The 25620-nt window shown below is 37.9% G+C and overlaps 1 protein-coding gene across 3 annotated transcripts in view; it reads right to left on the reverse strand.

Annotated features, from left to right (window-relative positions):
* CYFIP1 (cytoplasmic FMR1 interacting protein 1) overlaps positions 1–25620 on the reverse strand; it is a 76639-nt gene that overhangs the window by 26686 nt on the left and 24333 nt on the right. For 2 of the 3 annotated variants that reach the window (XM_030962027.1, XM_030962114.1), the window contains exons 9-23: positions 24718–24822; positions 24466–24557; positions 23110–23227; positions 21880–22002; positions 19271–19396; positions 18801–18967; positions 16891–17038; positions 14897–15050; positions 13517–13673; positions 12879–12975; positions 12417–12493; positions 12212–12320; positions 11521–11640; positions 9364–9563; positions 2356–2443 (exon numbers count right to left, since the gene is read on the reverse strand). In XM_030962027.1, coding sequence (XP_030817887.1) covers positions 2356–2443; positions 9364–9563; positions 11521–11640; positions 12212–12320; positions 12417–12493; positions 12879–12975; positions 13517–13673; positions 14897–15050; positions 16891–17038; positions 18801–18967; positions 19271–19396; positions 21880–22002; positions 23110–23227; positions 24466–24557; positions 24718–24822 — 1881 coding nt within the window. Of the gene's footprint in view, positions 1–2355; positions 2444–9363; positions 9564–11520; positions 11641–12211; positions 12321–12416; positions 12494–12878; positions 12976–13516; positions 13674–14896; positions 15051–15354; positions 15503–16890; positions 17039–18800; positions 18968–19270; positions 19397–21879; positions 22003–23109; positions 23228–24465; positions 24558–24717; positions 24823–25620 lie in introns of all 3 variants that reach the window. The other variant, XM_030962194.1, reaches the window with a different exon arrangement.

Below are 25620 nucleotides of genomic sequence, written 5' to 3' on the forward strand. Positions count from 1 at the left end.
TTTCAGTGACCATGCTCAACCAAACTTTTAAAATAATCGAGCTCACTTAAAAGGCTAATGAGCTTTTGTAGGCTGGCTCCTTCCCACCTGACAGCTCTGCTTCCACATCAACCAGAAGAAAGAAGTTGTATCTGTGGGTTTTTGTTTTGCTAATTAAATGAAGATACCACTCAGAAAACTTGAGTTGCTAAAGAGAAGGTTACTATAACTCTCTATGCTAAGTATCAACACACATTAATACAGACTAGATGCTTTGATTCATGTAGAAATATCTGGGAATATGTGAATACTTTGAGATACACATAAAAAATTTCTTTAGTTACTGCTGTAGTAGTGAAACCTCTATAATGTAAGAATTCCTATCTGTTACTGGCTATATAAAGTAGAAATCTTAAAAATGCCATTCAGATATCCTCAATTTCAAAATATATTCAATTCAAGAATAAAAATATACTCTTGTTAAAACTTAAAACTAGAGAGAGTCATGAGTATTTTCTAATATAGGCCTATGCAGTTATGAAATTTGCCCCAGAAATGCAAGTAAGACCCCCTACCTCGACTGCTGCTGCTCATATAGAAAAAAAATCAAGAATTCCGAAAATGTATAGCTCTCAGTGTGAAGATTACTAAACTCATTTTAATAATGTAACCTGACTGATTAAAAAAAGTGTTCCCCAGTTAATCTTCTGTCACTCACTCCACCGTATCATCACTTAGATAAATTAAGTTAGCAATCTCTGTGAAATTCAGGTTTCTGCTCCATGCTGCATCTGGTCAGTTACTAAAATAGTAAGGAACACAATAACTCTAATGAAAGAAAATTCCACTTGCCTGTAATTTACTGGTCCTTTTTGGAGAACTATTACATAAAACATTTACAGGAGCCGACAGCCAGCCGCTACATTCCGCATTAAGATATGCGAATCCTTTTCTAGCTCCTTTACATTTTAAAGGCATGAAACTTTTACAAATGCAGCAGATATTTTAGCACTGAAATTTGTAACTTCTGAGATCTCTCAAAACCTAGATTACTGGGTTGAAATTGCACCATACAACTACGACATGATGTGCAGAAAATAAGAGTAAGACAAGGACTAATTATGTTCCTGCTTAAGTAGGAGGTAGATATTGAGAGTAGCCACCCATAACACTTACAGCACACTTGCATAAATTAGATGTATAATTAAGTACATATTTTAAGTCATTTTAAATAATAATAAATAATTTTAAGCTTTTTTATTGTCCATCCTCTAATTTAATCCTTATATTTTTATTTATCTTTTCCATACTTCAGCTTGTCACCCTGATAGTCAAGAAAACATTGCTAAATTTAGAGTGACACCTTGTCATATAGTTCCAAATGATGTGTTGAAGATAGCACTGCTGGTTTTTACTGCTGTTTGAAGTAGATCAATATTTCTGACTAGATATTAAAAATGTAAATATATGTTAATGCACTACGCCTTTAACTGTCATTAAGACACAAGCAATAATTCTGAAGAATAAGAAAATAAATCTACAGTGATCAGGGAGAACAAATCAATTACACATGAGCATAGCATTGGTCCTGTAAGTGCAGGCTAACTCTCCTCACTTGGGTAGCCCACGGCTGCTCTCTTGTGTCAAGCACTCTTCCAATTTGTCACCCACACAAGCTCCTTTCCAACCTCAGCATTGGGGATTGCCCCAGGGACAGAGTACGTGTCTGCACATCACGTACCCTTCTACTGAAAACTTGCACTAACCTTCCCAGCCCACCTAACTGCAAAGCAGGAAATGTGATGGTAACACAGAAGATGAGATGGCCAAAACACCAAGTTCATCACAATGAGTTTGCAGCTCTGGGGTTGTAGAGTCCAAAGAAATATTATAATAAAACAAAATAAAAATTGAAGTAGTTAGGTATCTGATAGTTAAAGATAGTCAGAATCTATATTCCTCTTAAGTCAGATAACATCTGAAGCAGTTTTTCTATCTATTCCCTTTTCTTCTGTTATCAAAAGGGAAGGTGCACCCAAGATGGGCTCTTGTTCTCACTTCACCAGATGAGTAATCAATAAGTAATTAATCTTTACTTGCCACTGTTAGCAACTGAACAATGCAAGGTGGTTGAGAGAAGGGCTTATTTTTAGCTTTGTCAGATAAGACTACACATCAGACTAATCAATTGCACTTTGGCTGAAACATATGGTGAGCTTCAAGCAAAGTCTGAAAAAAGGGTATGTTCAATTAAAAATACACACAAAATGTATTCCAGTCCATTTCTAATAACTTTCATATACCATAGTTTCTATAATTTAAGAAGATACCTTTAAACATTAGCAAACCATAAAGATAAAGGGAATCAAATCCAACCTTTGATCCATAGAGATACTGTGGCTGTGCATTAGGCTGCTTATCACGCTGAAACTCCTGAGAAAATGGCAGCACCGTCCGAACAAATCTATATAAAAAAATAAAAACAATAATTCATTATTTATACTTAGGTGAGCAGGTGTGCACCTAATGCACCCTACCCTGTAGAAGACTGCTTTTGTCTGCATATACAATCAAAGCCAGACCAGCAGCCTTTCAGCCCAAGTAGAAACTGGGGAAGCACGCAGCCTGAATTGCCCAAAAGCGTGGACACAAATCATACTGCAGTTCAACAATTACTGTTCTTCCCATGGTGTGCAGGATCCCAAAATATTCCTCACCACTAGCCCAGGCCAGCAAACAGGGAAGTAACTAACAAAGTATCAATAGCCTCTCACAGGGCATAATGTGCTTGCAAAATTAAGTCCTTGAGAAAGAAGTACGCCTTCAAAGAGGAACATGGCATTTCTGTTTAATGTTTCGGAGCTTTTCCCCCCAAAATTCACATCAGGAGAAATATGTTAGATGTTACCTTTAAAAAAAGGCGTGAGAAAAGGTATAATCCTTGCAGCAAAATCAATGTTTTGAAAGTTTGCTCATAGTTCAGTGTGAGCAGGTACCAATACAAATCATGCTTAGCTTTACCTTTGTATACTGTTAAGAGGATGGTGAGAGAACTACAAAGATATGGAGCACAGCCAAAGACAGGATTAGCCATGCAGCTCATAACTGAGGGCCCCAGAGCCTGAAGGACAATTCCCAGTCCTCTTGTGAACACTCCCACCCACAACTGAGGGCACCAGAGCCTAATGGACAATTCCCAGTCCTCTTGTGAACAAGGAGCACAAATCTTCCCCCTTGATGTTCCCTGTTGACTGTGTAATGCACATTTGGCAGCACTGCAGTTTTAGTGCAGGAAGAAGTTGATCAATATCCACTACAATTCTGATTCTGCTTAACTTCACTAAACAGCGGAAAATTATTGGGGATGTGTGTTTACAAGTTGGATGGCTACTTTATTTTTACCTTGATTAAAAAGTATTTCTTGATAAATGGTGCAAAGCTGAATATGCACAGCAAAGAGGGAAAATAGCTATTTAAGAAGTGTGCATCAAATGGTTGTATAATATCAGGCTGGTCTGATATTATATCAGACAAATATATCTAGGAAAATGTTTCAGGAAAGAAAACTTGCCTTACATTATAATATTATAAGATACAATTATATCCTAATCTTTTTTTGTTTAAAGTATTTACATTTCATCAGTACACAAAATTAATTATTCATTATTAATTCTTCCTAGAAAGAACAGAGACATTCTATTTTTAATATACCCATCTTCTAGCTAAAAACATGAACAGCCACGATAATCAAAAATTGTTTCACTGAGACCAACATAAATTACACCATGTTGCTTACAATAACTTCTACTGTGTTTTATTCCTGAATCATTCTTGTGAGAATCTATAATTTCAGAACAATATTTTCTGCATTTTTAACCTTCTCAAAAATAGGTACAGCTACTTGTTCATACATAGTTTAGCCACTCTTCCCAAAAATACTTGTACTTGCTGTAGTCCAGAAAGAGTTTGCATTTAGAGCTTTTGAGGAAAAAGATATTATTTATATACATTATTTTTCATACTATATATATTATTTAGATCTCCTTACATTTATATTTCCTCAGCTTACAAGTTTCTCCCCTTCTCTCTCACTTACACAGAAACTGAAAACTCTCCTTTGAGAGAGATTACTTGAGTCTGTATTCTGCAGATACTTCATTAGTGAGTTTACAGAGATGATGCAAACATTTGATGGAATTCAAAGTAATCTGCAACATACGACAGGGTCAGAGATTACTCTAGTCCCTCTTTTTTTGTTCTCCAAATCCCACTCCTGTTTAAGCTGACATCAATTTTCAAGCCCTAAGAGAATCTCTAAAATGAAATCATAAGAGGTAACATGTCATTTGAGATAAGACTGGGTTTCAGTGTGCAGACATATGTGGCAAGAGCAGATTTGTTACCACTAAATTAAAACACTCACAAGGAAAGGAGTGTTTCGACATATAAATGGGTGCATCCCATGACTCTGGAAGCTATAACTATAATTCTTAGACTTATAAAAAAGTTATTGTGTGTACATGTATCAATTACAATGTAATTAGTGTCTGGGGACAAACAAGTCAATGCAAGCAGATGCTCAAGTAACTCTTGTGTGTTTGCCAGTGCTCCTCTGCACGTTTGGGGGTTTCTCCATCTCTAATGCTCCAGAGTAGCAGCAAAATAGTCTTAAAGTTTTCTTAAAGAATTGAAGCAAATGCACTTGCTTACATTTTCTTGGGTGAAAGAGGCCAAGAGAGGAAGAAAAGGAGTAAGGAAATAGGGACAAAGGATAATAGTCCCTTGTTAAGTTATGGAGAGGCAACATCTAAGACTGAGGCTACAGCAGCCTAAAGAGTGCATCATCCTAGAAAGTATGTGACTAATCCCAACACATCATTCAGGTAAGTATTAGAAATTTCTTCCCTAAAAACTAAGGGCTATATGAAAACCTCACAGTTCAGTATCATCTACTGTTCTTCGAAGGTTTTCAATGTCCATGTGTGTGTGTTCTTTCTTTCTGACATTCTGCTGGTTAATTTCCTCCTGCTCCTCCTCCAAGAAGGAGGAATGTCTCTTTGAAGGACTGAAGCTCTTTGAATATCAAAGCTAAAGCTAAACAAACTTTTACTTTCCCCCGGATACTGGTAGGATACAGCCTACTCCAAGATAATCAGTTTCATTTTTAATCAGTGTTGATGATCTCACAGCAATTTATCCATTTTAATCAGCACAGGTTGTAAGCAGTCAAAGTAGATTAAGTAGATGAAAAGCCTTCTGGCTTACCAAAGCTTTGCAAGTGAATTGCTAGAGGACAACATGAGCTCCCAGAGTAAGTATTTTAGGGATCAAATCATTTAATATTAATTTTTCTGTGATACCCACCAGGAAGGAGTTCATAGTGAGCATATCACAAACTAATCTAAATGATTCTGTGATTTTACTATAATTAATTAAGGAGATAACTGAAAGAGACTGCTTTGGTCAGTGAGCCTGCTGCATCGCAGGCACTAGGTTAGATAAACCTCATTCATAAACTTTCTGAGCTTCAACTTAGAAGTAAGTCTGATATGAAGAAGACTGATAGGACAGTCTTCCCTCCCTGCTCCTACAGAAGGTGTTCCTCTGCACCTCCCTGTCTAATTAAACACTTCTTGCTTCCAGCATTCTCAGATTAGTTTGTCCTGTCTAGCAGAACAAACAGTAGCCCTACACCCCCTCTCAGCGAACACTAGATCTGACTCACCCTTCTTAAACCTGGATGCCAAGATGGAGAGTACAGAGGAAACAGCAAGGAAAATACTGCATGAGAGAGTAACATATCTACCAATCCATTGCTGTCACTTTTCCTTTTGCCAGAAAGACTTTGGTTGGTTGCTTGTCTTTTTAGGAGGGAAAAGGTAGTTGACTACAGTCACCCCTACTTTGCATGAGTCTATATCCCTGTACCATTTGGCTCTCGGTAGCAGAAACTAGATGGTTTTCACTGCTACTTTTCAGGTTTGCTCCAGCACTATGTGCAAGGGCTGAAAATTTTTCTGAACAGTGATTGTCAGAGTATATGCAACACAAGAAGACACAGCTGTTCTCTCATGAAAGCCTGTCTCAAAAGCAGTATGAGAGAGAGAGCTCGCAAAAGGAAGCGGGAGAGGCTGTCAGGAAGAGAGAAAAATAAAAAGCTGGTCTTTTTGTTCCTTCTGTGACAAATCTGTACCCTTGGAAGAAACATGTCATACTGCATTTGGAAGAGTGCTATACACATGAATTTATACCAGAGAACACAGATTTGGGTTATGTGTTAAAGGAGATGGAGCTACTAGTTTGACTACTGTCACCAAAAGCTTGTATCATTTGTGTCAAGAAAGCACAGAAAATCTTCAATTCAAATAAATGTAAGACTGTCTCACACTTGCTTCTCTGTTAGTCCTTAATACAAAACAAGCTGTCAAGGAAGGAAAAGATCAGCTTAGAAACAGTAAAGAAAATAAAGCAGAAAAAGGGACACTACAGACAGCGGAAAAGGAACTAAGACTGAGTATTTGAGTCATTTGAATCTAGATAACCTAACTTCACAAGGAAAAAGTTCAGATGCAGGCCTAAGCATGATAAATATTCCTGGTGTGAAAAGACTTGGCTTGAAAAGACATGCAACTGAGGGCTAACATGAGAGAGGGCTCTTGAAAAACAATCCCAGGCAGCACAGAAAAGACAAGAAGTGGGAAATGCCTCTTTATGGCCACTTTCAGTAAAAGAACTGGTGGACAATAGCTTGAGAGCATCTAAAAGAGATGCAGCACAAGCTTCACTGCAGACTCCTCACTGGGGCATACAATGAATGCCAAAGCCTCACACAGCTTTATAAAAGGGACGGGACAAAACAGTGGGGAAAAATAAACACCCCTGTAAAGGGCCACAACTGCACTAACATCCCTCCACTTTTGTTTCACAGAAACATATAATCATTGCTAGAGGCTGGCATGTCTCTTGGGAGAAATATCACCTCAAGCCTCCCTTGTTTTCATATTCAGCCCCTTTATGGCTGCTGACAGCATCAGGACACTGCACTAGAGACAACTTTGACCTCACCTGCAGCTCATATATTTGTGCACTATCCAAAGGTTTGTTTTCTTTCTTTCTTTCTTTCATGATGGTCAACAGGTGGATAAAAAATACCCTTGGATTTCACTGCTAAGGCCCATCTGCAAAGATCCTCTCACTCATCTCTCCATTCCTTCTCCATAAATTGTTGTCCCTCAGTCTGTGCAGCTGGCCAGCATTAATGAGACTAAATTTCAGATAAATGGCAACTCCAATTATTAAATTGCTAAATCTTTTAATAGCAGTCTCACTGTCTAATCGCAGTACATTATCAGATACAAAAAAAAATGTCCTAAGTCCCAAATAATTAAACATAAAATGTGTTCCAGCACTTCTGCATGAAGAGCTTTAGCTTTTGAACTAAACCTGCAGAGTTTCTACATAGTTGAACTCTTCTACAGATATATGAAATTATCACATTCATGCATTCTTGGAAAAAGAGCTTCAAAAGGTACTGGAAACAAGTTAATCTGACTAAAACACTAACTTTAAAAGAAGAACTCTTATACCAAGCTGTCATATTAAAAGAAGACTAGCCACAGGTATGACCCATTTTCTGGGAACTCTGCCTCCAGCCCCTCACACCACTAAGTAACCTCTCTGCTTTTCATCACGATTATTTCTTTTTCTTCCAACCTTTAATTGATACTTTTCTTCCCTTGTTTACGTGTAACCTTCATGCAAGGTATTACCTGTCAAGAGTCAAGCATTAAACCAGCAGCTCTCACACAGCTCCTCGCAGTGCACTCCTGTGTTTGCACTCAACAACCTGTACACTTGAATGCAGAGAGAGCGCACCAATTTAAAGTTCATGCTAACAGCAAGGCAGCAATGAACATGCTTAAGGACTATAAAAAGGCCAAAAACTTCCTGTTCTCTCTCTCACCAAAAATATCAAAGGGCATTGTATAGCATGTGCAACACATATATTAATTCTCTCCACACTTGGCCATTGACTGAAACCAAGCACTTCTATGATGAAATCAGACACATGGTACACATACTGCCTAAGATCTGGCTGCCTTTAACATCTCTTAAATTAATTATCCTGAATTAATTACCCAACAAGCTGAGCCTAATTCAATTCTTGTGTACAGATTTTAAAAACAGACAAGCCGCAGTGCTTCAGGATCCTGCTAATGTCCTTTGGCACCTCACACTCACTTCCCAAGCACTGTGGTCTGCAGTAAGGCATCCCTTGTAGCCAGGATGAACACAGACTAAACTGTACAGGAGCTACTGAATGCCTTTCAATAAACCTGATGGGTGGAAGAGCAGCATTTCATCAAGATTTTTACATGATTCTTAATACAGCACACTGAATATTCCAGTACTGATCTCCAGACACATTAACTGCACAGAAGCTCCCTCCAAAATAAATTCAATTTTCCCATGCAAACAGATTCCTGTAACAGAAGTTTCTCGGGTAAAACTTAACCACAAGAAAAAACCACTCCTTTTTTTTTTTGGCAGACAGACTCTTGGATCTAAAATACAACATCACCATCACAGAACATGTCAGACTAGGAAAGCTCTCCAAGGAGACAGTAAAAGATGAGAACAGGCTTCTTCCTCTTCCTACAGCTCAATATTCACTATCACTTTACTGTCACTTCACGGGGCTTTAACCAAAACCTGAGTAAAGACTAAAAGTAACACAAATCCTAAAAACAGCACATGAGCAGGAAGCACAGATATGCAAAATCTTGAACACTGTGCTTCCCCCTCATTCAAACCTTAGATCCTACCTTCTTCTTTCTATTTCCATTACTCACTCTCCTTAAAGGCTACAATTGCAGTTTGTAGTGAATACTGAACTCTTCCTTTCTCCAGAAAGGAAGAGTTCAGCATTGACTGAACAAAAAGAATCACAAATAAGAAATAATTATATAAATATCAGAAATAACTCACAGAAAGAATCTTTTCTTCACGTTAGCACAGAATCAGGACTATAATTTTATTTCCGTCATCTCACCCTTGAAGATCCTGTTTCAAAATACCTTCCTGATATGCACTTAGCAGTGTTTTGACACACTCTGTTTTTCAGTATACCATAACTACGTCATCAAAATGTCAGAATTTGGTTGCTGTGGTTCCATTTGCCTTCTATTGTGGACAAATAACAGGCTTTCATGCATTTAACAGTACTTGGTAAAATGACTCATGCTGCTTCATTTCAAGTAAAGCCTTAGACGTGGAAAACACTAAATGAATGGAGATGAACTTGTCAGCACTTGCTAGGGAGGAAGTAGCAGAAGGGTGGTAGAATAAATAAAAAGCTGCAAATAAAAAAGCTGCCTTGTTAACCTGTTAGTTGATCCATTGTAGCAGTAGTTTGGAAGGAAATCATAATTGAGTTCCCAAAAGACATGAAGAGTGATTCTGCCATAAGGGGCTGAAACATTGTGGTTGGCTTCTCTGAACATGGCATCAAAGCTGTCCAAGGTCATATATCTACTCAGAAGCTTGTGAGTCATTTTGTTTATCTCTATCAAGCCATCCAGCTCCTATGAAAAACAAGGAGAAAAAAAGAGAATGATGCATTTAATAAAGTGGAGAAACTGAGCAAAGTACATAAATAACCTTGAGGGAAGAGAAAACTAGAAAGAAGTCAAAATGAACAATTGACTCTCTCCCAGTCTCTTACTGTAACAATAAGGGCTGGACAGAATCAGTACTCTTGAGATTGTTTCTTAAACCTTCTGAGACTTTAAGGGTATTCAGACAAAGATAGGTCTCAAACACAGATCTGTACCAACACTTCCTCCAGTGAGCAAAACTTAAAACTCCAACATTTAAATGGAGTCAGACATAGGCCAGAAACACCTTTCTACATTTCCTACTTTACAAGCAATCACAAAAGTAATTTCTGCTTAGTAGAGTAACTGGTGAACTAACTATTGTAGTGGTAATATTAGGAATAACATCACATTTACCATAAATCCTTCTCACAGTCTACTCCAGTGAAGGATGTACAAAGATGCAATGAAAGACCAGATCAGCCATTTACAAATGTTGTGAAGGTATCCACAAAATCACTAGCTGCAGGCTACATGACTATATATGTGTGCTTCATTTCATTATGTTTCTCCTCTTGACAAGAAATTCCTAGTATCTGTTCTGGCAATTACTTTAAAATAAAATAAAATAACTCCATATCTGCCATCAGACACTGAAAACACCAAGCACAAAGAACACAACCTTTACTTCCAAAAAATCCAAGCACTGCTTTTAAAGATTATTGTGCAGTGACCTACTGAAGAAATATTCAGTGGCTTCTTGTAGTTGTGTATCAAACTACTACTACTATCTTCCCATAGACTACTCTCTGATTTAAGTGCTCCATATTTCAAAGGAGTTTTACACCTGTGAACAAGTTAGTTCAAGGAAAAAAAAAACCACTATGATTATTACTACAGAATTAAGTCCAGTTTGAGGAGAAAATAATAGATCAATTTTGTAAACACCTTAATTTAATTTCTTTATCTGGAAAACCAGCAGAAGTTACAGATTACTTAATCTATTTGGATCAGTTTCTTGTTGAGGAAAGCAGACAGTTTTCAACAGAAAATATTTTGCATAAAACAAACAAACAAACAAAAAGACCACCAAATCAACCAAAAAAAAAAGCAGGAGCATGGTAAAGGGACAACCCTTAGTTCTGTCACTCTCTTACTTACTTACTCTTACTCAAAGAATGAGAACCTGTGACCTAAGGAACACATCATTGATGGTTTCTGTTCACTGAGTCACTAAGAATGTACTGCACATAACAAAGAAAAACTACATTTCAATAATTCAAAGTTATAAAACCAAGCATTCAGAAGTCAAGAGGCTGTATGGCCTCAGTATTTGATTTCTCTTCAGTAAAGAATGAAATTAAATCAAGATAGTAACTGCATGACAAAATGTCACTGGTAAAAGTCTTATTATAGAAAGAACAACAGTAAACTCTTTTGCACAACTTTTAATTTATTTTTCATTCCAGCAGAACTGAATGTGCCTGATATTTTTTTCTTGCTGACTGCATGTTTACTTGTCAAATTCATGCTGTCTTGAAATAAAATTTGGTTTTTAGCACTTTAACCAGGAAACTAACTCAAAAGGACACCTCAATATTGCACAGATGCTTTTCTTCCTTGGGCACAAGTCAGATCTCTTTCCTTCACAAAAAAATTATTTTTGTCATGCTCCAAAACCAAGCTGCTTGAGTAAATAAATAAATTTTGATTCTACCAAGCACAAGGTTGGTTTTTTTGATGTGCAATTTATTTATAAGCAAGGGCAGAAGTGGGTGCTTACAAAAATTTATATCACAAGGTGATTGCTTTCTTTGTTTTCTCACTGCTCCAAGTACCTGCCTTCTCTACATTTACTCCCAGGGCCCTCAGCTGCAGTAGGTTTGGGGTTGCTCCACCTCAGCTGGTGTGCCAGTGATGTGGCAGAAGGGCAGCAAAGACTCACCACGATGGAGGTCAGGTCCTCGCTTTCGAAGCGGCCGATGGCCAGCTCCATGGAGCGGTACATGGCTGCTGAGATGCGCTGCGTGATCAGCCGGTTCAGGTCTATGGACCTGCCTAGGAGCTAAGGGGAAACATGTGTGAGGCTCTGAACTGCCAGACAGGTTACAAGACACACTGTACAAGGGCTGTGAGACTCCCCAGATTAACAGACTCTCACTTTGTGAACTTGCATCCCAAACACATGGAAACAAAGCAGATGGACAAAATTTATAAATTCATGAGCAAATGCAGTACTACAATTTGCATCCCAATTCTCACAAAAAGAAGTAAAAGTACACATTGCATCTACATTTAAGTACTTATATCAGCATTTTATGCTTCCATCATATTGTGCCAACAACATACTGAAAACTAGTAAAAGACATTACTAAGAAGACAACGCTACCACCCATGGCATTCCTATTTGGCTCATGTTTTCCTAACTGCAACAGACATTTGCTTTAAAATAGGATCTTTTAAGTTTTCTTTCTTAATTTGCACCTTCATGTGACAAAAAAAGCAGATCTCAAGTGCTCAGTTATGCTAGCGAGATGACAGAACATGAAGCACAAAATGAGTTTTGTCTACCTACATAAATCAACACCACTGGAAAGCTGCCAAGCAACTCAGATGCAACATTGGAGTTAACTCACTTGAACATGTCTCTGTTTCAACAGTGTCTCGTAGCGGTTGGACTGCAGCAGCTGAATGGTTGCTCCCTGGTTCTTGCACTCTGAACGCAGCCGTTTATCCAGAAGCAGGCTATGAAGAAAGGAAGAAAATGCTTAAGGTATAGTAAACAGCAAAGCAGAGCAGAAAAGTGTGAAGAAAAGCTCTCATAGTGGAAGGAATAGCTACCTGCCAGCCATTGCCTTGTAGTATGCAAATATTTGGTCTGCCAGCTTGTAGACAAATTGGTCAAAACACAGGTTTACCTTGGGGAGAAAAATATCATATGTTTAGAGATACTTAAAATTTAAAAAAGAGCTTCTCTAAGATCTCCCACTGTTTATCAAACATAGTCAAGGAAGTTACTAGGTCCAAAATTCCCAGTACAAGAGATGTGGTTCAATTTTCACCATTAATGTGAGGGATTTTTGCACAGGTCTACAATTTGCAGCATTAATGTGAGGCATTTTTGCACAGGTCTACAGCTTTCCTCACAAGATATGCCCAACCAGTTACTCCTCTTCTGGTCAGTCTTCTCAGTTTTTCTGTTATCTCCAGCTGTTCTGAATCTCTAAAAAAGGCCTTGCCTTTTAGCATGATTTTCACATTCAGGTACAGATGATTTTTCTCCAGTAGCTAAGGTTACTTTACCTCTGCCTCAATTTCATCATAGAGGAACTGCTTCTTAAATTTGGTAAGTGCATAATGAGCACTGTCATTATAAAGGTCCAAAGAATACAGAACATACCTGCAAGAAAAAGAATAAAACATGTGAGTTACATGTGTATAAAAGTCATGATTCTTTAGGATGATGCAGTCAAGATGATGTAAGCCAGTCAATATTGTAATCCACAAGTGGTTCACGAAAACAGGGTATTTTCCTTTTTTAGTTTATATAAAAAGGATCACAATTTTTCCTTTAAGAAAATATTTGTTGGTTTAAGAAAAGATGTAGATACGTTTGAAGTATAAAACTTGTTTTTTAGCTGTCCATCAAAATGGAACTAGGCTTTAACCACTGTACATTATATTTGACATCTTTGAAGAATAAGTAAGGAGAACTCAAGGAGCAAAATACGTGGCTGGTGCAATGATATGAAAGGTTTAGCATTTCAATTATTCATGTCAAAAAGAAAACTTAGAGACTTTGAAAATGGGCAAATGTAAGATAATTTTTTTTTTTAAAGTTTAGAATACCTTTTCAGTGACTACTTGTTAAAACCAATTATAATAAGGAATGGCAATCATTAAGAATAATTATTCAGTGGAAGAGCACAAACGGGTCTTACTCCATCATTGATGCCTCTTTTGTCTCCAAAATATGATCAGTCAAAATCCAAGGCATGGACATCTCAATGGGAAACTGGATTCTCCTGCCCATGGTCAGCTCTAAGAAGAATTCCCTGAACCACAGCTGGGACAGATCACAGCATTGCTGCAGGGTTTCTTTCAGAATGAATAAGGGAGAATTACACTTCTTATAGAAATACATCAAGTACAAAACAACTGTGATTCTGATGATGCAATGCAAAACAAAAAAAAGCAGGTGCAAGTCACTAGAGCTGTACATAGGCCATATAATCTAAAGCAAATTCAAAGTGTAAAGCCCATGACTTTTTGTAAGAGTTTTGAACTCCTCACTGGCCCCCAAAGTGGTGCCTTCTTATAGAAAAAAAACAGTGGAACTGGATAAGACTATCAGTTAAACAGAAAAACTGTGTACACCAGTAAAAAGGGATTTCTAGTTTAATTTCTCAGTTGGGGGCTGAGAAAGCCATACACTGAATTTGGGAAGCAGTAAGTGAAGGAGGCAAAATTGCACTGGAACTACCAGTACCATCCCTCCCTATGGAGGACTGAATCGCTCCACATGCTCCTGTTGATTAGATGAGCAGGAAATGACAGACAGACACATGAAGTAGGGATTAAAACAACAAGTTTCTAAGGATGCCATCAAGGGCACAGAGGTGTGCTTCCCACCTCTCCACAAAACACTTGGTATAATCCTGCCTTTCCTGAAGGCTTGTGAACTAAAACAAGAATGAACTTTTTACACTAAGACCTTCTGAAAACCTTTTGCAGTGCTGTTCCCCAGTTAGCACAATGACTGATATTAACAGACTCCCCCTTCTCCAAGGGTAAAGGAGACCAGCAGCAAAACAAAAATGAAAGACAACACAGCATGGTGATGACAAAGACTAGGTACACTCAATGTCAGTAGGTGAATTCTTTAGGACAGCATGTTTCCGATTACAATTAACTGAATAGTAAGAGTAGTGAAATGACATCAAATTTACCACAACAGAGAATTTGTTTCCTCTGTACTTAAAACAAAAAACAAAACAAAAAAAATCTCCCAAAACACAAAAACTACTTCCTTTAAAAAAATTTCAGTGTGCATAGGCTTATTGTTTATGTAAGTACATACATAAAATAGAAAAAGGAGGTAACAATATGAAATTTGACGCATTAGGAACAAACATATAACAAGTTAAAATAAAAATCCCACCACAATGCTAAGTACCATCTCAGAAAAAGTTTGGACAGACCAAGGCTTTTGATAAATAAACCAAAGGTTAAGTTGACTTAGGCAATCGGAAACATTTTCCAGATCGTGTTAGAGGTGTTAGGACATGCTAAGCTGGACACTGATCATCTACATATCTTACCACTGAAATTTATCAAATGAGTGTAGAAGAAAGACTCGCGATGGAATTTTTCTATGTCCAATATGGTGGGCCCCTCAAGGCTACTTCTCAAGGTTTTCTTGGAACCACTTTTGTCAGCAATGAGGGACTCTAACATAGTTCTCACCATGTAAAGCTGTATCATTAAAGGAAACAATTATGGTGGAAAGGGGAGGGAAAAAAGGAAAATACACATGGTACATTAGTTGAGCAACACTGAGAATTACTACCAGTAAGCGACTGCTCCACTTCAAACTGAAAACTGGCACTGTGTGGATAAAAGCCTTTGAGGCAAGAGGAACAGATGCAACACTAGCCTACACACCAGCACAAATGCCTACCCATGCCAAGGAGACCTCCACTGACACTCGGCAGCAGACCATTTGCAGTGGAACAGTTCACATCACCACAAAAAGTAAAAGTAATAAGTAATGTCTTACCACCAAAGTTTAAAAGAGGCGGATAGATGTAGGACTGCCTCAGAAACTTGTGTGTCACATGCAATAGCTTTTCCAATCCCAGAGACTTGAGCTGCTTCAACAGCTCAGCAGAGTTTAAGGACTCTGTCATAGTGCGAACCATGAAGAGCTAAAAACCAACAGACAGGGGCAGGCAGGGGAAGAGAATCCGTTAATATAAACACACGGGTAAATAAGGAACGGGAAAGAGAAGCAGAGAAAACATGTTAGTTTGTTAAAAATGAAAAGCAGCACAGTAAGCATGCAGAGGAGGCCATACAGAAAGGTTGTTCAGAAAAATCACTGCAATCCGGGGCTCCCTCAAGCAAAGTTCGGTTCATTTCAGAGGATGCTCAGAGAGCCATTAGCTTATCAAATGATTTAAAAATTATTTAGCACCAATTACCCATTCATACACAGCCATTTTAGAACCACATGAAACTGAGGAAAACCCATCTAAAATGGATATATTTGACCTCTTGCCTTCCTGTCAACCCAGACAGACAAGCGTGCCAGCCCAAGAGCAGAAAAAGCAGAGAACCACATACTCTAAACAGCCTGTTGCAAAGGTGAAGTAAAGCCCTTAAAGCACAGGAGAAGCAAACTGGTGGTGATATTTAACCTTTTCTTTCACCCCAGGAAATTAGAAATCAAAACAATTTTTATGCAATTATCAAAACAAAATCTTCATTAAACCAATCTTATCACAAACTAAGCAACATTTTATTACCCAAAATTATTAACCATACATGCTCTCTTTCCCACGGATTCTAGGTATTAAAAGATTATCTCCACAAATCACAGGTGCCTTCAATTTTTCACCCCCAAGCACTCAGTATCTCATTTTCTCAGATGAGTTATGAATATCAGACCATTCTTTCTCCAAACACATCCACAAATGAAATAAAGAGAACCATATGGAGGTAACAAGAATGAGCATCTAGGTATGGGATTTTGATGACTACCACAGAAAACATTTGAAATATCTCATTTTAGTGGCAGCAGCAGACAAATTAGATTCTAAGAACCAGCTTTATCATTCATTACTGAACACTGGGATTTTGTCAGAAGTCATATACTTTCCCATATTTTAACACACATTAATTTATATTTTAAACACATTTTAAAACTACTAGACATCTACTGAATAGTGTGATTTAAGAAAAAAAATTTCACCAGCCATATCAGAGATAGAAGTCAGTCTAGAAATAATTCATATAGTTCAAAAATATTATTTAAAACATTAGGAGCTCAATGAGAAAATATTTGTTCCCAGAAAATCAAATTAAAGTGATTGAATCCTTAGAAAAATTATGTATCAGAGTAGAAAATTACAACAATCCAGGCAGAGGCTCTTGGTTATGCACATCTAATTTTGCAAATATAAATCAGAGTAGATTTTTAGCATTGAAAAAAGACTGCAATAAAATCTGCAATTTTAAAATAGTTCAGGACAGAAAGAACACATTTCATGCAATAATTGTTGACAGGTATTACAACCACCAGACAGGAAAATACCTGAGTGCTGGAGGGTCCAACTGCACGTCTTGGGACTTTGATGTCAAAGCCACTTTTGGGGTCCTTCTCTCCCCTTAGAGCTGGGTCATTGAATGGCTCGTGCCCTGCTTCCCAGTCACACACTGTCTTCCTTATGGCCTGCAAAACACTGAACACAATTCCCACAACTTCAGACTGCAGCAAGTGCCCTGACAGCACACTTTACATTTTTTAAGCATTCTTCCATAAGCACAGAAATTTTGCAACAGCATTCACAAGCTCAGGGTAATTCCAATCAAGAACAAAGAATTTCACCAATGTTTTCAAGAATGACACAACCACAAAATAACCACTCCATGCTGTATATCAGAAAAGGTAGTCTAGAGCCCTTCAAGACCATCTAGTTTCAACTTTCCCCCTGCCAAGGGCAAGGACACCTTTCACTACATCAGGTTGCTCAGGGCCCCACTCAAGCTGGCCTTGAACACTTCCAGGGATGGGGCATCCACAGCTTCTCTGGGCAAACTGTTACACTGCTCCATTACCCTCCAAATAAAGGATTTCTTCCTAATACCTAACCTAAACCTGCCTTCCTCTTTCAGTAAAACCATTGCCCCTTGTCCTGTCACTACCTGCGTGCATTAAAAATCCTTCTTTCTCTTTGTCATAAGCCCCTCTAAGGTATTGGAAAGCTATAATAAGGCCTCCCAGAGCCTTTACCTCCACAATGAACTAACCCAGCTCTCCCAGCCTGTCTTCATACCAGAAGTGTTCCAGTCCCTGATCATCCTCATGGCCCTCTGGACCCTTTCTAACAGGTCCACATCTTTCTTTTGTTGAGGACCCCAGAGTTGGATCAATCAAACCAAATTCATACTAATATGAATACATATTCACTATTAATCCAATTAACATTCAATCAAACCAAAGCATATTATTAACCAAATTAATGAGAGACAATGATGGCTTGAAATGAAAAAAGCAAAATTCCTGTTTCCAGAAGAAATTTAGATTCCAGAATTCAGCTGAAATTTACACAAACAGCTTCATACTTTTAGGTCGAAATACTGAACTGGAACTCAGATACTTGCCAGGAACAGACATAATCTGTGGCATGCTGAATGATGAAGAAAAATGTCTCATCCCAAATCTGAGCAGGTATGAAAGTAATATTTTTCTATTTCATTGAAATCCTGTGACAAAAACACTCTCCCTGCAAACCTGATAATGTGGAGCAATTTATTTATTTTTAGCTTATGATGATATTTTTGTGGCAGACAGAGCACTTAGCAATAGCCTAATTAGCTAAGGACTTTCACCTCTAAGAGCTTTGCAATGAAATGTGGGAGCAAACACATGATAAACAAGTCAAGATTAAAAGCAAACAATAAGGGACAAAAAAAAATAAAGGTCAGGAAATGTCACTAGTCAGTGTGGGCAGATGGAGCACTGGAAGAGAAGTGTAAGGCTAATAAACCAAAAGCAGCAGAAGCGGAGAAATAAGATAAAACACTAAGAGAGGCAGAGAGAAGAGAGAGTGGGATAAACAGAGGACACAAAGAAAGGAAATACTGGAATCATAAAGTGGGCAGTGAAATCTTTCTTCAAAATACAAACGCCGATTTTGCTTTCAGTATTACTGTATTTGTATTTTCTTAAAATAAAAATGAACAACAGGGAACACAAGACTTCCTAAAGTGGTGCTAAGAGGTTCAGGACAGCCCGGACTCCAGCTGCAGCCATGCTGGCAGCCATTCATTTTTACCTTCAGACTGCTTCAACTTCAATTCCTATCCAACCAAGCTAACCATGAATACCAGACAGACTGGGAGTACAGACTTGGGTGAAATTTAACATCTGTGCAATTCTGCAACTAATTTACTAAGGTCTAGAGAGAAGACTATAGAAAAATATGACAACAGTAATGCTACCTCTGAATGACATTTTTCTTCTTTTTAATGGCTTGTCTTAATGGCTCCCTAAGTGTGACCTGGGCAAAGTCCTGAAGAGCTGCATAAATGGTATGACGAATGGCATGATTGAAAACACTTTCCATTCGTCCCATCAGCACCTGAAGACCTTTGATCATGGCAATCACCTGCAAAAAAAACACCCAGACAAATGTATTTTTCTAATTTTGTTTGCATATTTGTACAAACAGTGCATTTTTAAATACAAAAAATGAGAAAAGAGGAATTAACAAGTTACAAACAACAAAGGATAGATTTGCTGTGCTCCTCTTATTTACTGAATGGAGGAGCACAGAGTCAGACTCTGGTTTCAGAGTCAGCACAGGGCAGGCTGTCTTTTTGCACTGGGTATGCAAAATGCCTATAGAGAATGTTCTCTTTTGTATAGAATTAATCTTTGGAAAATCCCTATAGAAAAACATTTCTCTTACCTCAACCAAAGCAAACTTCTCCTCACTAGTATAATTGTATCTTGTTGCTCTTTCATACTCTTCTGCATTGTCAGGACAATCTTTATTAGAATATTTGTCAGTTGGGTGCACCAGCTTCCACGAGTACTGCAGTTCACAAGGCAGGAGAGGGAGAAAAAAAGATGGGGGAACAAAAAGAAATAAAAATGCCTGAGAAACACAAAACACAGTTGGACACAAATAATATGCTTTGAGAAATACCACAGCATTTTCATGAATATTTGAAGAATATTATTTGGTACTATGTTGAAACCTTGTGTAAATTCTGAAACTACTATCTGGTGGAAATGCCAAACAATAATTTTCCTAAAAACTTCCTGAAAACCAGCAATTCTGTATTATTCCAAAGAAATGCAACTCAAACTCAACAGGTATTGCACTTAAGGGTGTTTTTTACTGTCCAAATGTTAACATAGGCAAAAGTTTCTTCTCTGCCTCAAATATGAGAAACACAGAAAGACTTCAGAATATAAGAAAAAACATCCATCAGACCCACACACAAAAAGAGGAGCTTTCTACTTGATGAAATATTCACATTTAGATTTCAAAATACAACCAGAAAACTACAGGTTTGGGTTGTTGTTGGTTTGGTTTTTTTTCAGGGGGCTTGATTTTTAAGTTTACTAGGCTGAAATGTGTGGAAATAGCTGTATTATCTGTGACAATATGAACTGCACAGCATTCACTTCTCTTAAATACTGCCTTTTCAGTCACTGCAAACACAGCTCAAAATGCTCCTGAGCAGCATCAGGCTGGCCTAATATCCATCAGGGTACATCAAGTGAAAAACCTAGTCACATTTAAATACAATTTTCTCAGAGTTTGAGTTCAGCACATAGCAAGATCTGGTTGAGACCACCTTAGCATAAATATTAGATTACAGAGCAATATAAATTTGTCTACTATAATGGATTAACAGCACCAATTCACCTATGGCAAAGGGAAGCATCACACCCTGCAACCTGAGTGCTGCAAAGAGGGCACTGGGGAAATGATTAAACAAAGAAGTTCTTTGGGGGCATTAAACTGACAGGGTTAAGATGCACAACAAACTTATGCTGCAAGTTTTTATCTGAACATGATGCACACAACTATGCTCATGGATACTCAGTGAAGGTGGAGACAGGTAAATAATTAGGATACTCCCTATCAGAATAAATTCTCAGCAGGACAGGAAGAAGGTGAACACAAACTTGAACTTAGATGAGAAGTATTTATGGGAATCCATTTAAACTAGAAAGACAATGAAAAGCAGTGAGAATAGCCAAAAAACCTGCTGTGATGCCCAGAGAAAGTTTGTCCTGGAATGAGTAGGACAGAAACAGAGCTAAGAATGAGAGACCTCCTGCAGAGATTTAAAAAAATAGGAAGATTTTCACTGTGAAGAGACCCTGGATGCAGCAATTTGTGATGACAGAAATAAAGGGTGCAAGTCTAGGAGCTGCAGAGGCAGGGAATAGATGACAGCAAACTCCCTTGAGAAAAGGAGAACAAGACTTTCACCATTAAATACACTGAGAATTTAAACAGGAATAGGATAATACAGGGAAAAGCATGACTCATCTACTGGCTTTTAAAAGAGGCAGTTAAAAATACAAATTAGAGAGAACTGGTTCACCAGCTATGCCCACTGTGGATCACATAGTGCAAATTATTTCATGTCCCCAAGACATCTGAGACAGAAGAGGAGCAAGTCTGGCTTCTCTCATACAGTAAGTTACATTCCAACCCTCCCTGAACATGTTTTGGTTCAACTAAGGCACACAGTTTTTATTCAGTTTCTGCACCATAACAAGGACTCCTCTTCAATTTCTGCCCTAAGCAGCTTCTTATCAGAAAAAAGCACAGTCACTTTTCTAATTGGCATCTGCTTTTAAAATAAACTACTACAATATACAGAAACAACTCAGCATGTTGTTTACTTCCCCCCCTTCACCTCCTCTCACATTTTCCTTTTCCTGCATTTACTTTCCTTTTGACTAAAAGCCCAATCTAAAGCCAATGGGAGCCCTTCCATCTATTTTTGTGTGTTAAAACCATACATGCTTCTATTTACTCAGGGGTGATGTCTAAACACAGCCAGCTGGAGCTGTTCTGTCACCTCCTCGGTGACTGCATGTCAGTACAGATATTTCCAACAATATAATTTTAAACAATATTTAGAAGGAAATTATGAAGTCTTAGTCTACAAAATGTTTGTGTCAAGAGTGACATTAAAACATCTGGTGAAGGTTCACAGGTGACAGACAGCCTATCCTCCAAATAGAACAAGTTGAATGTACTGTGTGAGATACAAGCTACTGGATCTTCAAAGCAGCAACATTACTCCTAGACTCTGCGAACTTCATGTACCATCCCCTAAGAATGAGGTTTGAAGCAGAAGGAGAAAAGGAGTGAAGGAAGAAGGAAGAGGGAAAGCAAGGGAACAAGATCCTTGTTGCATCCCTTCCAACTCAGAATATTCAGTGATCCTTTGAAAACACAACATACATTTTTCAGTTCAGTTTTATTCTGTCTAACCTCACCAACCCACCTCTTTTTCATCTGGTTTTATTTCCCATGTTACCTACCACTTCCATGACATGGGCACTCCACTGGGAGAGAAGCTGCAGGCCTTGGAGAGAGAGATCAAAGAGCTTCCGATATTCCGCATCTGTTTTTTGAGCTTCCTGTCGACCAGACCCAGTCACCACCTAGACATTATAAAAGAACAAACAAAAAAACCCACACCTGTCACAATGATATTTTCTGAAAAATCCTCTTTGCCCAGGATTTTCCCCTGGGAAGCTGAGAGGCCTCAGAAAAGAATGAAAACAATAATTATCTGATTGCTTGGGAATGTGGTCTGGAGATCGTTTACCAACAGGTGCATCTTTGATTGGTTCCATGTGAATTGTTTTTAATAAATGACCAATCCCAGTCCAGCTGTGTCGGACTCTGAGGAGTCAGTCACAAGCTTTCATTATCATTCTTGCTAAGCCTCCTGATGTATTCTTTCTCTTTCTTCAGTATAGTTTTAGTATATAATTTCTTTTAATATAATATCATAAAATAATAAATCAGCCTTCTGGGAACATGGAGTCAAATTCTCATCTCTCACCTCATCCTGGGGACCTCACAACACCACACACACCCAAATCCACATCAGAATGTGCTGTATTCAGCATCCACAGCCGAATTTCTACATCAATTGAAGCACTAAAACAGCATCATGTACCAACACCTGCTTTACCATCTAACATCCTTTTTAAAAAGGTCTAACGACCTTTTTCTTCTAGAGACTTAGGAAACTTCACAGATTTTGGTCAAGAGACGGAAATCACTGGTGTCCCTAATGACCACAATACTGTTGCAGATGAATTCAAGATATCAATTATATACGATAGATATAGTTATTTTTTGTCTCTATATAACATATATGTAAGAGTGTGTGTATACATATGCATTGCTGTACCATTTTACTAATCTTAGTTTTGTTTAAACTGTTACAAGAACCTCTTTGGAGTAAGGACCACATATTCTAAATGAGACATACCAAAATTTCTAGGATAAATCTGAGATACATAAAGAGAAAGAGGTTGAAGGATGTTAGAGTTTGTATGTGTCATTACTATGTTAAATTTAAATAGTGCAAATATAATTCAGAGAATGGGGAATTAGACCTGCAGACAGCTTTTCTTGACTCAGGTGGTCAAGCTTCATCATTTAGCTAGCCAGAGATCTACCAGCTTTTCAGATTCTTAATAGTAACTGTTAATGAGTGATGTACAATTTTCACATGTAGCTCTAAGCCCACTCACTTCACTGTTGCTGTAACGAGCCAGTTCAGATATGAAACGCATGTGGTCCTCTCTGATTTGGATCATCTGCTCACATATATTGTACTGGGGACTGCTGCTGGAAGATGTGCATGTCCATCTGGTTCAGAAGACAAAAAAAACCCCACTTAAATCAGTTTTGACAATAAACAGCACAACTGACACTGCAAAGAAAGATCCACAATGCGTTATTTTTTTACACATTTCCTTCTCTGTTGTTTGAGGCTTTTCCTCTCTTGACACCTCTACCCCTGCACAAGCCATTAGTGATAAACTACCCTTCTGAGTTCAAATAGCACTTCTTCCAAGCCCTAAGAAAAAACTGTTTAGTTTTTCTTTTCTGTTTTGGGAGTTTTTCTTTTTGTTTTTAAAGGCTGCTGCTATGAAATACAAACCAGAATCTCTCTTCAAGGGCACTTAGGAGCAAGACCAAAAAGGATTAAAAGCTAGGGCAGAAGTGCAGGTATAGGCTGTAAAATACATTTAGCCACCTGCAGATTTTTTTTTGTTTATTCTTCTTGAACTCTGAAGAGTGTATAGTATGCTCTGAGCTATAAAAAAGACATTATCAGGACTATTACATGTTATGAAGAGGCACAGAAAAACATGCTACCAAGAATGTCATGTTAAGTAGCCTCATATTTTTAGTAGCTCAGTAGGTCCATTGCCATTGATTTTCTCTTAGCAATTACATGCAAGTTATGTGTTTTTTTCTGCAGGAATTAAAATGCAAAGCAAAACATTCTAAATTCATGTAACTGCATAGAGGCAAGGTCTTGGAGGAGCACAGAAAGGTTCACTAAAACAAAGCAATAACCAAAAACCATGGATCCATTAATGCAACAACTGGCTGTATTTTTCAACCATTTTGCTGTGATGCACACCTAGCCAAAAAAAAAAAAGTAGGGGGAGACAAGCTAAGTTGCTGCTCCATATACAATGTACACATGCCTATTCACCCATGCACTACTACTGCTCACCTTGCTTAGTAAAATCCTTCATTTCTTTTAATGAAAGTTTTCATATTTAAAGGAAAAAATAAAAACTAAATTAGTGTAAGATAAAATCAATTTATTCCAACCCAGGTGATAAGAAATGTCACAGATACATGAGAATGAGCTCAGCAGCACAGAAAGGTTTTTAAACCCTCTGTTTCTTTAGTTGTATCCATTACACAAATTACATTAATAGTGAAATACCCACACCAAAAAGATGACAAAGTGAAAATCCTATTAATTACCACAGACCCATGGACTAACAGATGAGCATGAAAATATACTCTAAGGGTCAGATCTTCCCCATCCCACATGCTCGACTCTGTTTCTTTCTCCTTCCTACCTGGATTTATTTTCCTCGTAATGGGCACTGGTCTTAATGTATCTTGCAAGTTCAATCTGCATGTCACCAAAGAGTGGGACAACCTGCAACTGCTGTACACAGAGAACAAATCAGATTAGATAAATTAGTAACACAAATCATAGTGAAAGCAAACCATTATTTACCCATATTATAACCCAAAGTGATCTTTTTTTCTATTTAAATATATTTAAATGCAAGAGAAACTACCTTTAAAATCACATCTTAACCAACCTTAAAGTACTTGTCTATCTTGGCTAAATTTATCCTTTTCTTTGCATCCAACTTATAGATGTTACTGACACTTCCATCCATCAGGTATAATCCAAAGCCCATCACCTGAAAAAGGAAAAAATTAAGCCTTCCAGAAAAGGACTTCAGAAGTAAAAACCTGTAAGTCTGTTCTTCATATAATTAAAGAAGTAAAATTTTTAGACCAGTCCTGAAACACCCAACCTCCTTCAAACAGAATATATTTTTAAATACCTACACTTCTGTACTATTCTTTTATTACTGTATTAGCAGTTCTTACATTAACATTCACCTGATCAGTTACCCTTAAAAGATGCTGCTTGTTTGTATTAAGGTTTAGCAAAAAAAAAAAAAATCTCACTGAGAGTCTGGCTATTTTTAGAGCTTTTCTTTTCACTTCACATTTATTAAAATTCTGTACATGCAAACTGATTTGGTAACAGAAGTTTAGATCTAACATTTCTGAGTGATTGCTTTTCTGGCTTTCAGTGCCTCTCTGAATTACACACACAAGAGCTCAGATCTAATTACATTTTGTCCAAAGCATTTAATTAACATAAGGTTAGGAATTTATCAGGAAAAGTTCTTCACCCAAAGGATGGTTGGGCAATGGAACACACCCCAGGGCAGTGGTCACAGCAGCAGCCTGACAGAGCTCAGGAAGCATTTGGACAACACTGTCAGGCATATGGTGTGACCCCTGGGGACGGTGGTGTGCAGGGCCAGGAGTTGGACTCAATGATTCTTGTGGGTCCCTCCCAGCTCAGCATATTCTTGGATTCTACTTAGTATTTACAGGAGCCAAGCAGAGCAACTTACTGTGTTCTAAGCATCTCTAGTGAGCAAAAAGCCCAAATACAAAAGTCACACTGGGCACCCTTGTCA

Source organism: Camarhynchus parvulus, chromosome 1 (assembly GCF_901933205.1).
Source record: "Camarhynchus parvulus chromosome 1, STF_HiC, whole genome shotgun sequence".
In the NCBI taxonomy this organism is placed as follows: Eukaryota; Metazoa; Chordata; class Aves; order Passeriformes; family Thraupidae; genus Camarhynchus; species Camarhynchus parvulus.